General features: G+C 51.1%; 2 protein-coding genes across 5 annotated transcripts in view; both read right to left on the bottom strand.

Annotated features, from left to right (window-relative positions):
- Window positions 1-7,130: 7,130 nt before the first annotated feature.
- LOC135823426 (uncharacterized) overlaps window positions 7,131-18,282 on the bottom strand; it is a 75,234-nt gene continuing 64,082 nt past the window's right edge. For all 4 annotated transcript variants that reach the window (XM_065336277.1, XM_065336278.1, XM_065336276.1 and 1 more), the window contains exon 5: window positions 7,131-7,983. The gene's annotated coding sequence lies outside the window, so the exon portion shown is untranslated. The remainder of the gene's footprint in view (window positions 7,984-18,282) is intronic.
- On the bottom strand, window positions 9,156-15,374 carry LOC135823553 (uncharacterized). Its single transcript, XM_065336395.1, has one exon. It carries the CDS (start codon window positions 15,372-15,374, stop codon window positions 9,156-9,158), a length of 6,219 nt encoding a protein of 2,072 aa, XP_065192467.1.

Below are 18,282 nucleotides of genomic sequence, written 5' to 3'. Positions count from 1 at the left end.
GAATGAGTTATATTTACAAGAGAGGTGGGAGAGACAAAGAACCAGACTGAAGCACACTGCACTAAAGATCGACTGAACTACAGAAAGACGGGCGTGCAACCCTTGAGTTGAACCTTGGTGTGAAAGTTGCAGTCTGCAGGCACTGTGACCAGGCGACTGGTGTGCGACCAAAACCAGTCGACTCAGCGTCCAAAAGACTACAACATATGGGCCAATCGCGGTCATCCGTGCTTTTATAAGAACGAAATGGCGCTACATGTATAAGTGACGTTGCGCATACAAATCCCCATCTAATAGGGCGCAGTCACCCAGTTTCGGTGGAAGTGGCGAGTTCGATTGGGAATATAGGGGAAGGGAGCGTCTCAACTTCCTCGGACCAAGACCATTCGACTCAGCAACCCGAAGACTACAACTGGTGAAAATTTGATTTTTTGGGGGGGGGTCCGGTGAAAATTTTAAATTTCAGGGTCCGTGGAGTTTGGGGTGCTGAGTCGAATGGTGTTGGTCCCATGTGTCTCCGACAAAGCGTTCTTGAGATATTTCCGTTTGAAAAACTGAGCTTCGGAGGGGGGGGGGTGCGCCATGATGTCATGCGGCCTCTGCAACGTCATGGTGTGCAGCTAGGTCAAAAGAAGTGCTTCAACGCAATATAGGAGTGTTTCAACGCAATACTAGTGTCAATGCTATCTCAAATGATTTGGCGACCAATAGTAGTTGGTGCAAGCGACCCCGAAAGACGTAACTCCATGTGAGAGTGAGGATGCAGCCACGGCTGACCTTCATGAGTTCGGTCTGGGGCTGAGAACTTCGGTATTCTGCTGAAGAAAATTTCAAGATATGGCCACACAGGCCGGTCAAGAGTGAGCGCTGCCGCGTTTGCGACTGATGACGAAGCAGCAGCTATTGCAGATGATGCTTATACAATTATCAGATCTCTGGAGAGCAGAGTCATCAAAATGGAGAAGAGTGATGCGAGTGCTCTAAATGTTGTTCAATACCGACTCCAGTGGCCTGCCATTACTGCCGGATTTAATTTGGTGTGAACTTGGCATATTTCGGACGCTGCACGATTGGAGAACAGTGCAATCTCTTTGAACAACGGGCACGAGCTGTTCATTGTTTCGTCACTTGTCACGGTTGTGGACTCATCGTTGTAGCATAAATGAATCTGGGCTATTCCATGCGGAAAACTAAAAAAATCTTTCTCAAAGCACAACCACCGGTAAAGGAGAAACGCACCTTCCCTGACTGTACATACGACTGATACCAGTGCAGTACATGACAAGTCCGTTTCTTGACTGGTCTCTTTACTCGACTCTTGTTGATCTACCACACGACTAACGTAGCACAGCAGAGCGGGAGTAGTCATGTTCCGTGTGTGATGAGTTTGTTGACAACACGTCTACAGTACAGCTAGCATGCATGCAAAGGCCAGCGCAGCCGGAAAAGTCCAACTCGGAAACGGCTAAAAGATGGGATAACCTCAAGATTTGCCAAGCTGAAAACCACATACACAGGGTACGTAGTGTTTGTAACACTGAGTCCAATGGTCTTGGTCCGAAGACGCTGCGACAATCGCTTCCCCATCGAACGCGTTCCGAACAATGGCCATTGTGTACACAAATAGATGGTGTGGCTACCTGGCTGCACGCTGTGACGTCATCACCTGGATCCGGATGACTGTGCGCTCAAATTCGCACATGTTCGATTGGGCATATCTGACGAACCATGGACCGCAGCCTCCTCGGACAAAGACCATTCGACTCCGCGCCCCAAACTATACGGACCCTGAAATTTAAATTTTTCACCATCCCCTTTAAATAATCCGCAGCTCAAACACACTCAAGCTGTGTTCACAACTGGCGTGTGTACGCGTGAAACCACGCGTTTGTGCGTATTTTTGCTGGCTTTTGGGGCGCCATGCGTACGGAAACGCACTGAAATGGAACTTCCAACATGTTGGAATTTTCAGCGCGTATCAGGCGCGTATCAGCGTACATGCCAGTCACTTTGACTGGCGGGGTCAAAAAATTAGTACTCGAAGGTGTCGCACGCGCTAAGTACGACTAGGATTGCTGTTTTTTGTGAAAGGCTGAGCGCGCGTTTGGGGGCGCATGAACCGCAAGCGTACCGCGTCCACGCGCCAGTTGTGAACACAGCTTCAGTCGTTCACACCTGGACAGTAAATTTTAAATGTTAGTACGAGGTGATTCGTAATTTTTTAACATTGGGTCATTTCTTAACAAATCGGTAAAATATCTCATTGCCAGCGCCTGCAAAAAGTCACGTCAAATTTCTTTTTACCATTGCCATTGCCAATGTTCTGTCAAGTTCGCCTCCAAAATTGAGACTGATATTCCTTCAGGAAGTGACATTGCAAGAGCTTTCAGTCTGCATGTGCGCGATGTTTACGGTAAAATAGAGTATAAGAGAGTCATAGCCGCTGGTTTCAACCTCCAGTGACAACATATTTAGCTGAAGAGGAAGCATATGATAGCTACATACTGGAAACGACGCCTGGGAAGGAGGAATGTTGGTGTGTTGGCCCTGGTATTGGCCAAACATTGGCAATTCCTGAATTTGCTAACAGATGTTGATCACAATTGCACATGAAATCAGGGTGATACACCTATTGCTATGCAAGCTTGAATGGCTTGTATTTGGATGAACATGATCTTGATCCAGTCTTGCTGGACCATCCTGGATACGTAGGGTCTCCTTCTATTGAAAACTGACTTGAAATTGTGCCGCTAAGGCCTATTTTACCATGATGTTAAGAAATGACCACAACAAATAATATGCGGAAAAATTGCCATTTTTCAACTGCCACCTGCTCCCCAACACCAAGGATTATGTTGTTGTTGTTGTTGATTTTTATTTTGCTTCGCAAGGCCAAACGGGCAATGGTGCCCAATTCTATGGAAGCGAATTTCAAAAGGGAGAGAGCTACGGAGAGAGAGAGAGAGAGAGAGAGAGAGAGAGAGAGAGAGAGAGAGAGAGAGAGAGAGAGAGAGAGAGAGAGAGAGAGAGAGAGAGAGAGAAAGAGAGAGAGAGGGGGGGGAGGGAGGGAGATGATAAGCAATTTTGCAGCGTCAACAGAGCGATTTTGCAGTGTCAATAGAGCGATTTTGAAGCGCCAACAGAGGGAACACAAAGAGTTCATAAGCGCACAAGCACGCAGATAAGAGTAAATGACGTGGTGTGTGGACGGGAAAAGTCAGACACAGCATTCATTGCAAGGTGTAGGGGATGGAGGCAAGCTTAAATTGCTGGGCAGCCTTGATCTCCCTTACACTCCTTGGGAGAGCGTTCCAGGCCAAGGCTGCCTGAAAGGCCAGGCGAGATCTGCCGGCTTCTGACTGTGCCGAGGGGACAGTGAGGCCCCTGGAAACCTGGTGCCGGGTGGTGCTGCCAGCTGATGGTGAGAATAGGTCCTGGAGGACACTGCTGGCTTTCCCATTGACACAGCGCCACACCAGGACGAGCCGCTTCTGGGCGTAGCACTCGCGAACTCTGTACAGGGACATCCGTTCGAGCAGAGGCTGAGCCGAGGTGTGAGGCGGCAAACCGTATACCGCTCTCGCCGCTCGGTTCTGCAGGACCTGAAGGCGATCAAGCTGCGAAACCTTGAGGAAGGAAGAGAAGGCGTTAGACCCATATAGGAGGTCAGGCATGATGACTGACCTCACATACTGGATGCGACTACTGAGGCTCAGACATCTGCGGGACCGCCACAATGCTCCAATCTTCTGCACAACTTTCTTCGCCATCACGTCAACATGGGGGTCCCACTTCACAGCGGCGTCAAGGGTCACGCCGAGGTACCTTGCTGTTGGGCTCAGGGGAAGCTCTGTCTGGTTGCAGCGGACAGCGACATGCTGACCCGCATTGCGTTGTGGTACAATTGACAGGACCTGGCTCTTCTTGTCATTTAGAAGCAGATGACCATGTCGATGCTTGAGCCAGTCAGCGACGTGGGTGGGGGGGGGGGGGGGGGATGTGAATAAGAAACCCAACATTGCAATCCAAGGACATCAGTATTACATTTTTAGAGGAAGAAATGGAAAGATTCACACCTCGAACCCTACGGAAGGCTTTTTTACTTTCGTGTTAAATATTGACGAATCACCTCGTACATGTATGCGGAAGCGCTGCTGAGCTTCTTAGCCAAACAGTCCAGTCACGGCCAGATTTCAATGAAAAAATTAATGGTGTGCAGTGGCAACTTGAAGTACCAGTTTTTCTTTCTCACCTGTGCGATATAGCTGGAGAGAGATGTTCAGCACAGAAACTACCGGTTTTCAGTCAATAATTGGTCCAGTCTTGGTGAGTGGTGAGGACTTGGGAATGAAGCATGTCAACTTGATGATGCCACTACATACGTCAATAGCCAATAGGACCTTGACGACGCCGAGAGCTAGGATGAGAGTACCGTGACTTTATTGCAAGGAAACAGCGACTATCTATGCACGACCCTATGTCTATGACTATAAGGCTACCAGTATGTAGAGTCTACAGAACTACAGATCTACCAGTGCAGTCTCTCTCGCAGGAATAACAAGATCTTAAGACCGCGTAGTACATCATGTCATTCACGCGTGCACGGTATATTAAAACCAGGGAGTCGTAAAAGCCCGGGAGAGGACACGGGATGCGCGCACGCGGACGATGTTTGCCTCGGCCAGAAAGTGAAGCACGCTAGGCCGGCGCGGCCGGATCTGCTCGATCCACGGCGCTGTGCTCGTCTTCAGGGCAGGGAGTCCTAAAATACCAATATTTTACAACTCGTTGTTTACATCATTATCCGAAACTGGTGGCGAAGGAAGCATAAACATGATTGTGTGTCTGTCTGTCAGACTCAGTACACATGGTACAGGGGGTGGGGAGTTGAGTGTGTGTGTGTGTGTGGGGGGGGGAGGCGTGTGTATGTGCACATGTGCTTGTACTTTTGTGTGTGTTTGTACAGTGTTTGTGTGTGTGTGTGTGTGTGTGTGTGTGTGCGCGCGCGTGCGTGCGCATTTTTGTGCACAATTCCGTTATGAAGTACAAATGATAGGTTTACCTTTTGTACACTCGCCAAGACTTCAGTTAGATTCACTGAGAACCTTTCTGGCCAACCTGGAGGCTGAGCCTTCCGCTTCCTAAACGGCTAAAGTCAGTATACGAGTAGAAAAGTGTTGAAATTATCAAGATTTATAAATAACGACCTGTAACCATGTACAATGTAGATAGATAGGGAACACACATTGATTGTTTTTAAAAGAATTCAGGCAATATCATGAATCATGGAACGAGTGCGTAATAATGCTCTATGTTGCGTTTTGACGATGCTGAAGGAAGGGAGCCGTTGCGATTCACTCACAACACACGCACCGAAGTCCACGTGACTGCAATTTCAGTGCAATTTCTGACACAAATTCATAAATCCACGAGTACGAGGAAGCTCAGCGAATCTCAACACGAACGTTCGCACATCACCTGCAATGGAATGTGGGCTGTATGATACGACCAGCGGCTAACACGGGAAGTGGCGTCATTTCCCACAAATCTCGTTTCATTCACATCCATTTGACTGCAATTCAGTGCAATTTCTGCCGCAAATTCAACTCCGCGAGTACGAGGAAGCTCAGCGGATCTCAACACGAACGTTCGCCCATCACCTGCAATGGAATATGGGCTGTATGATACGACCAGCGGCTAATACGGGAAGTGGCGTCATTTTCCACAAATCTCGTTTCATTCACAACCATTTGACTGCAATTCAGTGCAATTTCTGCCACAAATTCAACTCCACGAGTACGAGGAAGCTCAGCGGATCTCAACACGAACGTTTGCCCATCACCTGCAATGGAATATGGGCTGTATGATACGACAAGCGGCTAACACGGGAAGTGGCGTCATTTCCCACAAATCTCATTTCGTTCACCCCAACTCAAATAAAAGTGAAGTACAATTAGGGACTTATCTTGCATTTCCATCGCCTCAGAATAAATTAACTTCGATAAACTGAGAGAGAATGAGTGAGGCAGCTGGAAGAATTGAGGATGAAAATAGAGATCAGAAGACTCGACGGAGCAATCGTCTCCGTGCTCTAAGAGAAATCGGAGAACGTCCCAATTAGTATTTCAAGAAGACATCACAATTTTCGAAAATAATAATTACCTTGCCTCGCAACACCGTTCCCTGGCAGCGTTCCCCGGCAGCGCGAGGCAAAGATGTTTTCTAGGAATGTGTGCCGTGTCCTCTCCCGGGCTTTTACGACTCCCTGATTAAAACAAACCAAAGATCGAAAGATACTGGAGTGCATTCAATAATTATTTTTGTCAGTATTTTGTTTTTCGCCACTCGATCGAGACGTACATGTACATCACGTGATCACAGATGTACATGACTGTACGTGTACGAGTCGTATTTCGTTTACATTAAAAATTGTGCGATTTTTTGCACAGAATTCTCAGTGTAGTACATGTATTACAATCATGCACTATATACACTAGCAGGTCTCATATTAATTTTTTGTTGTGAGATCTACCGTCACACTCACAGTGTGTGTAACCTGTCGGCGCGGCGGGCAGTGCACTTGCAGGTGTTGTATTCACATACTCGTATAAGGCTTGGGCGGATAATGCCGCTGGAAATAATTATGTACCAGAAAAGTACAGTCTCTGGCCAGAGAAATCCGACCGGCGCACGAATAATTGCGCCGGGGGCAACGAACACCACACAGAACACTCTGCTAACTTTATTACTTGAGCACAGCGTTACTTTAGTTCAAGTATGAGGTCGGATTGCTCCGGCCAGAACTGTGCACTAACATCATGTCCAGTACCAAATTCTGCCGGGTGTTTTGAAAGCATTTTCTGCCAAGCCCGCGCCAAGGTCTTCAACTTGCAGTGCAATGAACACAAGAGGAAACACCTAAGCCATGGTTGATGACTTGCACACATTCAACGAGGTTCAGAGGGCTTGGATCAGCCAGATCAAGCCTGACCGTGTGTGACCGACCCGTACATTTTCTTTGTAATCCGAGGCTATCGTCTACAGTTGATACACATAAAATATCAAATCACACGCAGAGTCCTGGATCCGTCCAGGGCAGCATAGTCATAACACAGGAGGGTTGGCTGTGACATAGCAATATCAAAACAATACAGTATGCTACCCGGTAGCGGACATTGAAATCCGCTGCAAAGTCATGCGGCCACGAGGCGTTGGCCGTGCAGCCGTGACCAGTGCTGGTCCATGTGTTTAAAGTGTTACACAGTGCGTGTGCAAACTAAGCAAATAAGACCAGGGTGCCGTCCCCGTGGCCCGGTCATTCCACTGCATTTCTATGTTCACAGCAGTAGTAACGTAAAAAGTTGAAAACAATGATTTGTAGTATTATCAGCATACATTTTAACAATACTGACATAAACCATGTTTCAAAATGAGCCAGGAGACAGCACACATGTTTGAGATTACAACAGATGCGGCAGTCAGCAAGCAATGTACATAATTACGAGAAGAACAGAAACTGTGACAAGGTCGTAAGCGGCTACGTTGAGAAATACAGTAGTTAGTAGTTATCCTATTCGACTCTGCTTTGCAGGGCACTGAGGCAAAAGCTTCACTTGGTGCAAGTACCACCTGTAGCTTCAGTCAAAAAGTCACATCATCTACAATACACCAGAATGACCGACCGTGAAAGTCATCGGTGAGAGCAATTCCGGGCAAGATGAAGTGTAACAAAATTGTCTTGCATCAAGAATTACATGCATGTGTAAAAATTGTTTGGCACTGCCTTGGCCGTTCCAAATTCCAATAAGCGCAGACATCAATTCAGAGCAGAGAAAGACTGTACAGTAGTGTGCAGGACTAGATAGAATACTTGCTTCCCCCGCTCAAGTTCAAGATCAAGCGGTCCTGTGCATTGGTGTGCTTGGTAATGATACGACATCCACCCAGCAAACTCGGAGTCTCTTCCAAAACAAAGGACGGTGTCTGAGGAAACAGAAGACAATTGCAGAGAGAGAGAGAGAGACTGGAATCAGAAGAAAAATCAGAGGTCTTGTTGGTGTGAAAAAGAGAAAGGACACATGGGTTACGAGTTATGACAAGCGTACATGAAACCCAGAGTGTGCAGCTTGGAGATTTTTCTACTATGGGTGTCTGTCACGGCGGAATTCCGTGATTACATCATATTGGGCGCAGATATGAGGCGGGAAATGGCGTAGTGCGTTCAACTGAGCTGCAGTTGTGCAGAAAGAGACCTGCTTGAATCCTGCGTGAATGCACTACATCACTAAAATGATGTAATCACAGAATTCCGCCGTGACAGCAACCCGTCCGAGCTGCACACTCTGGTTTTCATGCACTCTTGGTTATGAGTAACTGTTCACTACCGTAACAAGATAATAAGCAGTCAGAAAATGTGATCACCAGGCGCGTGCACCGTATGAGTTTTTTGGTGTCTGGTGTGGCTCATAAACCCAGAGATATTCTCGAAAGGCAACTAACTGTCTTGAACCATACTCAGATTTACTTCGATGACCATTCAGAAGAATACCATCACAAGCAGAACTCTGGAAAACAACAACTGTGCCTACGCTCCGATGAACTTATATAGCAAGAGCGACGGCCACATCCAACACCCTGCCTCTACACCAACACTTAGCACATGCATGTAGATAAGAAGAGCGCGTGATGACGAATAAGGTGCTAAGTGCTAGCGTAGAAACAAGGCGCTAGACGTAAGAAGAGCGCGTGATGACGAATAAGGTGCTAAGTGCTAGCGTAGAAACAAGGCGCTAGACGTGGCGCGTACAGGCAACGATTTAGCAGAGCATGGAGAGGAAAACTGTTCAGCAACATTCAAAGAAGCAGAACGAGAACGAATAATACTTCAATTGAGGCTACCTCCGTAACATTCTCCTCTTCCTCGATATGAGACAACGTGACCAGATCGAAATAAAACAAAATAAATAGTACCTTACTAGCTCCACCACTAAGAACCCAACATCGTGTACTTAGCAAAGCAAGTCCAGGTGGCTAGACAGCAGGTCCGCAGCAGGGTAAAGATATAGCAATACCGCTGACTAATAATAATAAGAAGATAGAGGACATGCAATGATTTTTAGAAGACAGACAGCAGAAAAGCTGTCCACATCAGTCCATCACTCTGGCGCATACTCCAGTGGGCACAAGCGGTTGATGGGTCGCACAAGAGTACGATCACCCACCTGCACCTTGGCAACACGTACTCGTTCATCCTTCCCGGGGTAGACTTCCAGAACCCGAGCCAAGGGCCATTTACGCCTAGCGGTGTCTGGAGACAGCAACAGCATGACATCACCAACCTTCACGTTGCGTTGGTCTGCCGTCCATTTGACCCGCTTGCTGAGCTGAGGCAGCCACTCCTGGATCCAGCGACGCCAGACATGCCCAAGCAGCTCCTGAATGCGTTGCCATCGCTGACGCGGATGATCAGACTCCGGTAGGACGACTTCTCCAAGTCTCCCGTTCAGAAAATGATTCGGGGTGAGGGGCAAATTGTCGTTGGGGTTGACTGATATGGCAGTGATCGGGCGAGAGTTGATCAGATCCTCTGCTCCGGCAAAGGCGGTCAGCAGATCCTCGTCGGTGATGTCACTGCCAGACAGAATGTGGTAAATAGCACGTTTGGCTGCCTTCACCATAATCTCGAACACACCACCGAAATGAGGTGCTGCTGGAGGGTTGAACGACCAGGACACACCATGATGTGCGGTGCCCGTCTGGATTTTGGTTTGGTCGATGTTGCGAATGAGGTCCTTCAGCTCCCGAACTGCACCAACAAAGTTTGTGCCATTGTCCGATATGACTTGATTGGGAAGGCCGCGCCGGCTCACGAACCGGAAGAAACAGTTGATGAAACTAGATGTGTCGAGTGAGAATGCGAGCTCCAGATGTACAGCGCGCGTCTCCAGACACGTGAATACACACAGATAGCGTTTGGTTCTGGCCCGACCGCGTCCCTGCATGGTGAGGAAGGGGCCGGCGTAGTCGACGCCCACGCGGCTGAACGCACGATGAGAGGGCACGATCCGACTGACCGGCAGCGGTGCCATTCGTTGCCCAGCTGGCTTGCTCCGGTACCGGCGACAGACTGCGCATTCCTGTTCCCATTCGTGGACGGCCTCCCGTGCGGCGATGACCCAATAGCGGGCGGCGAGCGCAGACAATGTTGCGTTCGTCCCCGCAGCGTGCTTTCCCTTCTCGTGTTGGAACCTGATTAGCATCTTGGTCACGGCATGCTTCCGCGGCAGGATGATCGGATGGACAGCGTCTCGTGGCAGGAACTCCGCATACTGCAAGCGCCCTTCACAGCGTAGAACACCATCGTCGTCAAGAAATGGACACAGCTTGGCCAGCTTACTGGTAGCATGCACTGCTTTGCGTTTCCTCAGGAGGACTATCTCAGCAGCGAACGCATCACGCTGCGTGTTCCGAACGACGTACAGCTCTGCGTCAGCCAACTCAATCGGGGTGAGCTCTCCTGCCAGGCGATCCTCTGCTGCTGCACGGCAGTTCGAGATGAACCGCCGGACCCATGTGAGCGTACGGATGGTCTTCTGCCAGTCTAGCCACTTTGCTGGGTCAATGATCCAATCCTGCTCGGGTGGTGCATCGTTGGCACTTTGGACGTCTGCATGATACGTTTGCATGTCCTGCGAGCGGTTGCGTGGCAAACCTTTTACCTCCTGCCGAGCGCCGGAGCTGGGCTGAAGCGTAGGGCTGGCAGGCCATGGCTCGTCGGTTGACAGGAATGCGGGCCCAGTCCACCATAGGTCCGATGATGTCAGCACTGCTGCAGTACACCCACGAGAGACCAGATCTGCGGGGTTCTGGTCAGTGGTCACATGCCGCCATTGCTCTGGCTGTGTGAGACGACGAATCTCAGAGACGCGATTGGCCACGAATGTCTTGAACTGCCGACTGTGACCATGAATCCACCAGAGAACGTTCATGCTGTCAGACCACAGATAGATATCCTGCATCTCGAGAGCAAGGCTGACGACGGCTGCCAAACGGGCTGCCATGACGGCGGCTATCAACTCTAGTCGTGGGATGCTCACCGCTTCCAGCGGGGCGACTTTAGACTTAGCTGCAACCAGCCGGCATGTAGCTCCACTGGGGTCCTTGGAAATGATGTAGGCGACAGCACCCATTGCCTTCTCGGAGGCATCTGCGAATACGTGCAGCGACGACACACCGTCAGCTGCCATGAGTGGTCTTGGAATGCGTAGCGTCTGCAGATCCCGCGCATCAGCAATCCACTCCTTCACCAGCTTGTCCACAGAGGGCTCCAGTGGGTCGTCCCAGGTCGAGCCTCGCAGCCACAGTTCCTGGATGAGCATCTTGCCTCGAATGATGTACGGCGCCAGCAGACCCAGCGGGTCAAAGACGGATGCTACCCGTTGTAGCACTCTCCGCTTGCTGAACTCCTGGCCGGAATCCGGTGGGATGGCAAAACTGAAAGCGTCGCTAGCAGCGGACCACGAGATGCCTAGCGTCTTCACTCTTGGCAGCTCCCCTGGTGACAGGTCGATGGAGCGTCCATGTTCTGACTCAGGTATCACTGCCAGAAGCTCGGTCGAGTTTGAGAGCCACTTCGTCGGGTGCATGCCGGCCGACTCCCACACCTTCACAAGAGACTTGTAGAGTGCGATGCCATCAGCGACGGTTGGCACGGAATCAAGCGTGTCGTCCATGTATGTGGACTTGTTGACTGCTTCAGCCGCACGTTCATCCGTACTGGTGAGCACCCTCGCATGCTCCTGGGAGACGAACTGAGCGAGGAATGGTGATGAGGCGAGTCCGAATACCACACGCTGGAACTCATACACTGCAGGCTGCGCATCGGAATCACAGTTGCGCCATAGGAATCGTTGGTATGGCCGGTCGGATTTGTGCACACCAATCTGCAGGTACATCTGCTTGATGTCACAGGCAATAGCAACAGGATGCTTGCGGAACCGCAGGAGCACGTCGCAGATGTCCCGTTGCAGCTTCGGCCCCTTGTTGAGGAAGTCGTTCACTCCGACGCCTTGGAACTGCGCCGACCCATCAAACACAATCCTCACTTTCGTTGTCTGCTTGTCCAGACGGACCACCGGAAAGTGAGGCAGGTACCAGATGCTGTGTGGTCGTGGTTCCTCCTTCGGCACACGGCGGATATAGCCCTTTGCCAAGTACTCTTGGATGATGGCGCTGTACTTGGTACCCAGACCGTCCGTTAGGAGCAGCTTCCGCTCGGTGCCAATCAGTCGTTTGCGTGCCATGGCGAAGTTGTCGGGCAGGACCGGTGGTGTTGTCTTCCACGGAAGGCCCACATGATATCGACCGTCGCTGAACGCCAGGGATTCCCGTGTCTTTGTGAGCAGTTTCTCCTCCGCCGGTGACAAGTGTGGCAAGTCGGGTACGGCTAGCTCCTCGACGTCCCAGAAGCGACGCAGTAGCTGACTGATCTCATTGCCGCCGAGCTGCAGCTGCGCATGGTACGCATGCCCCATACGCGAACTGCCTGGGCTCGCCCGTACCGGCCCCACACAGGTCCATCCTAGCGGGGTGAGCCGTGCGACTGGTTCACCCGGCTTACCAGTCACCTCGTGCAAGGACTGGTGCGCTGCGACACAGTCCAGGCCGAGCAGAACGTCGACTCGATCAGGCTTGGCGGTGGGAGGGAAACGTATCCCTTTGAGATGTGGCCATGTCGATGCGCCGCGGTGCCAGTTGACTGGCTTCAGGCGTCCTGTTGGGTGCCGCACTGTCCAAGCATGGAGGTCTGTGCTGAACATGCCGTTGACACTTGCTACGCTGCAAGACACATGCACCGACTGAAATGTACTCGGTGTTCCGTCCAACGTGTTGACCGTGATGCTCTGCAACTCCCCGTGCAGACCAAGTTCGTGTGCTACGCCCTCACTGATGTAGCTCATGGTGCTGCCATCGTCCAACAGTGCATTGACGTGAATGCTTGTGTCGCCGTGCTTGATGGTGACCGGTATCGTCCTCAGGCTGATGGTCACGTGGGTGCTCTGGGAGGCGTAGCACTCCTCTTCCGTGGACGGAGAACCCTCCGTGACGACGGAGCAGAATGTCTGCTGCTCTGTTTGGCTGGACGACTGTTGGGTGCTAGCTGTGTTTGGCATAGCGCATCCTGCCCGACGCCCTGAGACAGAGTTCGCTGCTGGTGCCTGTGTGGACGGGCGTGTCACGCTGCTAAACACAGGGCCTCTGCTCTGTGTGGCGTGCAGAAAGCGATGATGGAGCTTCGTGCACCCGTCCAAACCACATGGCCGACTCCGCGTGCAGTCGCATCCATTGTGGCCGACATCCAGGCAGCGGAAACACACACCTGAATCCTTGGCCATGCGCCATCGCTTGTTCACTGTCGCAGCTTTGAAGGATAGGCACTGCCACAGCTTGTGTTCACCTTGGCACACGATGCACTTTTGTGATTTGGCTGCCGGCTGGCTGCTGGTCACGAACGTGCTTGGTCGAGGCGACCGGTGGACCTTTGTTGGCTGTGACGGCTCTGCCTTACTCACGGGAATCAAGCCAGCTTTCGTCTCCGCAGCGGAGACCATGAACTCTGCTTCCTGGGTACAGTACTCAAGCAGCTCTTCTACCGACTCAGCCTTAGCTTGTTCATGCCGCCACCGGTGGTAGCGGGTGATCAGCTGCTCATCCAGCTTCTTGAGAAGAGTCAGGTAGAAGGTTCCGGCCGCCAGCTCAGTAGCTCGGCCCGAGTCCTTCAAGTTAATGACAGCGACTGCCAGCAGTTCCGAGAACCGCTCCAGGTCTCTCGGGTGCTCCTTCCGCACGGGTTTGAGGGCCTCAATTTCTTCCAGATGGATGGCAACTCGGCGCCTCTCTCCGCCATATTTTCGGTGCAATAGGGCCTTGGCTGCATCATACGCAGCGATGGTGTACCCGAATCGGTCGATGGCTTTTAACGGCTCACCCTGGACATACTGTCTTAGTCGAAGCATCTTGCATTCCGCGGTTAGCGGTGCCTTGTCCACACAGGTGGAAAACGCTGCCCACCAGGACTCGAAGCGCCGTTTATCGCCATCGAATGTGGGTATTGTGATTTTCTTCATACTCGCCCATGGCCCGATGTCGGCTGCTAGTGGTCGTTCACCCGTCAGTGGAGGCTGATACATATGGCTGCTCGAGGACCCAGTCGGTTGGGGAGCCATGGATGTGTTGGGGACTGTCACAGCGGGGACGACCGTTGATGCACTTCCAGCTGCACCTCCAGCTGCAGGGACCGTTCTAGGGGGTAATAACACACTCACTGCTGGTCTCAATCTGGACTGAGTGCTGGCAGTGGACTGGTGGCTCTGACTAAACTGAACAGACTTCTTGGTCAGCTGGGCCGTTCCCAGTGTGGTGTTGCTGACGCTGCTCCTCTTGGTGGGCTGACTGACTGCGCCTGGCATAGTACTACTGGCAGTACCATCATTAGCACTGGCCACTGACACACTGCTACCACTGGAACCGGTCACTGGCGCTGATGCACTGCCATTGCTGGTCTGATCAGCATTAGAGGTACTGGCAGTAGATGGTGTTGGAACCCGGAGTGGACTTGTGACACCTTGGCTCTCATGAAAGGCCAAGGCACTTAGGCTACTAGGAGAAGTCTTCATGCCAGATTCCACCAGCCCAGATCCAGCAGACCCAGAGTACAGCATTGACCTGGCCCCCAACTGGCCAAAGTCAGACCGCTCCGCACCCACCTCCGTCAAGTGATCTGGCGTCATCATTGGAGCTGAGTACCTCGCCGTCGAGTACTGGCTGTATCCCAAGCCATGACCAGCTCCAAACCGCCCACCAACACTAGCGCTGTACGTGGCTTCTTCCAGTGCTCTGTTCACAGCTGCGCTGTACTTCTCCTCAAGCTCTTCCAGCTCCGCAACCAGCTTCCTCCGTTTCGACAAGTCTCCGTCTCCAGAGCACAGTCCCAGGAGATCGCCCACGACGCCTGCTGCACCAGAGTACGCGTGTTCCAGATATCCAAGGTCGTCATCACCAATCCCCTCTCCGTTCACTATCCGAGTCAGCAAACGTCTTCGAATGTTGGTGAAATTGGCCTTGGCATTGATCTTCATCGTTCTCAGGCATTCTTCGCTGAACGCCGGTTCTTCATCATCATATTCTTGTTCTTCGTCATCAATATCGGAAACTCCAAAATCCTTCACCGTGCCCTCTGACTGCTGAATGCTGCTTGAACCGCCACTACGGGGGACCTGCTGTTCGTCCGCCAAACCTACGTCCGCCCCGACTTGGTCCGTTCCTTGCAGACTCTCGTCACTTGCCACTGACAAAGAACTCTTTGTTTCCGCCATGGTTAACATTCAAACCATCCTCTGCTACCAAATAATGTGGCTCATAAACCCAGAGATATTCTCGAAAGGCAACTAACTGTCTTGAACCATACTCAGATTTACTTCGATGACCATTCAGAAGAATACCATCACAAGCAGAACTCTGGAAAACAACAATAGTCCGTGAGCCAAATCTCAGAATCGGCTGTTTTAGCATCGACCGTTGCACCCAGAGAGGGACAAATCGTCCTTCGGCACACCGCTTCACGATGGTATCCTGAAGCGATTTCCACTTGTTGGACAGTTCGAAACTGATCCAGGGAGGTCACAGAAGACGCCAAACATCCAACTTTGCTCACTGACAGCAGCGGCCATTTTCGCCTTCTTCGCTTGATATTTTTGCGCTTGTTCACGGATTCTCATTTTTTGAAGCCATGAGCAGATACCACGAGTGCACATAACGCGGAAACTGTAGCAGTGCGCTACGTAATTCTATACAAAAGTCTGGATTCGTGAATTTAGAACTAACTTCGAACGATTGAATCTGGTGTCATAACTAATGTTACTTTGTAGATTACAGAGAGGACAGAAACATTACTGTTCGGCTCACAACCAGAGAGAGAGAGAGAGAGATAATGGAAGCAAGGCAAAAGGCAAGGAGCGGCGAATTCTGCTCGCCTGCTGAATACGGTGTACGGTACAACTATACCAAAAGGGAAGGCCAGCGGCGCACTGGAATCTAGTTGTACACAGCTGTAGTACGCATGCAAATAAGGATAATACGGTGCGGAAGTGAACGGCGCATGCTGATACGGTAAAGCGGTCGTAATACATATATAAGTGTGACCGCGAGACCGGAGAATTTCATGAAGCCAATAATATGAGAATTTCATTGAAACCGAAGTAAATCAGGTCATGTGACCGAGAATCCGCTACATTACTCCCCTGCCAGTGTACAAGCCGGAGGCAGGAAACGATAACTTTGGAAAGGAGAGAAACGGCAACCGCAACGTAGTAGAAGAAGAAGCGTATAAAGGAAGAAGAAAAAATGAAAACCGCACGGCAACCAGAAAAGGTCCGACATAAAGCCCACGGCGACAAAGAACGGAGGAGCCCAGCCGATCAGGTAGCAAAGCGAACAGCACGTGCAGGGGGTGGGGCAGCAGCAGCAACCGGCGGGACAATCAGAGAAAGAGCAGAAGCAGCAGCAGCTGTAACAGGCAGAGCATATGCGGGCTTCAAGCGGTCAATGCTTACCTGGTCGGACTTGCCCTTGACGTCGACCGTGAAATGCTTGTCAGCACGCTTGAGGACACGGAACGGACCAGTGTACGGTGGTTGGAGCGGCTTGCGGACACTGTCGGTACGGATGTACACAAAGTCGCACGTTGACAGATCCTTCGGCACGTATACTGGGCGGTTGGACTGGCGAGGGCCAACGGCTGAGGGCCGGATGTTTTGCAATACATCCCGGAGGAACTGAACGTAAACGGGCACCGACGGCATAGATGGCGGTGGCTGGAAGAACTCAGATGGCAAGCGGAGAGTGGTGCCATAGACCAGCTCCGCGGAACTGCACTGGAACTCCTCGCGCAGGCTAGCGCGAATGCCCAGCAACACCAGGGGCATCATTGCATTCCAGGCACCAGGATGAGGGTGGCACTTCAGAGCAGCCTTTAGGTGGCGGTGGAAACGCTCGACGAGGCCATTGCATTGTGGACGGTAGGAAGTTGTCCGAGTCCGGCAGGTGCCGAGCAGGGCCAACAAGTGGCGGAAAAGCGCGGACTCAAACTGGGCGCCACGATCTGTGGTGACGACAGATGGGACGCCGAAGCGGGCAATCCACCCAGCGATGAAAGCGGTGGCAACTGTTTCCGCGGCGGCGTCCTTGATCGGAATGGCCTCTGGCCAGCGGGTAAAGCGATCCACGCAGGTCAGCAGATAGGTGCAACCACCGGAGGGAGGCAAAGGGCCGACCAAATCAATGTGGATGTGGTCAAAGCGCTCATCGGGTGGCAGAAACTGGCCAAGCGGAGCCTGGGTGTGGCGGGTCACTTTGCTCAGCTGACAGGAGGGGCAGCAGCGGGTCCATTCCCGGACGTCCTTTTGCATGCCGGGCCAGACGTAGCGTGCCGAAACCATACGCTGAGTGGCACGAATACCCGGATGTGCAAGGGAGTGCAGGCTGTTGAAGACGGTCGTAATACATATATAAGTGTGACCGCGAGACCGGAGAATTTCATGAAGCCAATAATATGAGAATTTCATTGAAACCGAAGTAAATCAGGTCATGTGACCGAGAATCCGCTACAAAACCAGTGCACAAAACTAGATTCGAATTTTTTTGCCGCTGAGAATTATGAATCGGGATGCAAACTGCATGCAGCAAAGTCACTACTGTTTGTAGTTACAATGCAATCGTTCAGAACTGACTTCCAAGAATGTCCTAAATATCTCTCGACATATTTGTTCACGACTTCCTAGGCCAATAGGCGTAGACTGTAGTGAGTAACCTTCTGGAGCAAATGACGACTGCCCCGAGCATGAACTTCTTTTCATCCTGTTCAAGGTCAAATATTACTCAGTTTGCGTTGAAGAATAACAATTACATTCGTGAATGGCCGAACTGAGAAAACCCTCATGATTTCTCTTGGATTTCGTATCCCAAGTTCCTCTACTTGGCTGGATAAATCGCCTCTTTACTTCATCATACTGGACTGGAACTTGTAGATAATAGCGAGCAATGAATTGGTGAGTGAAGTATATTTCAAAAGTAATAACCACTCGATTACTGAATAGTAGTGAATACGTAGAATACTCCAGTATTATTATTATATGAACACTGAAGCTAATGTGACATTACAGTAGTACAATAGGAAGTACGTCACCACACTGTTGTAAATGCACGCGCTGATCCTATCCAACCTGA

This window comes from Sycon ciliatum, chromosome 8 (assembly GCF_964019385.1).
Source record: "Sycon ciliatum chromosome 8, ocSycCili1.1, whole genome shotgun sequence".
NCBI lineage: Eukaryota > Metazoa > Porifera > Calcarea > Leucosolenida > Sycettidae > Sycon > Sycon ciliatum.
Note: the sequence above shows the minus strand (reverse complement) of the source record. Positions and strands in the feature narration are given on the sequence as shown.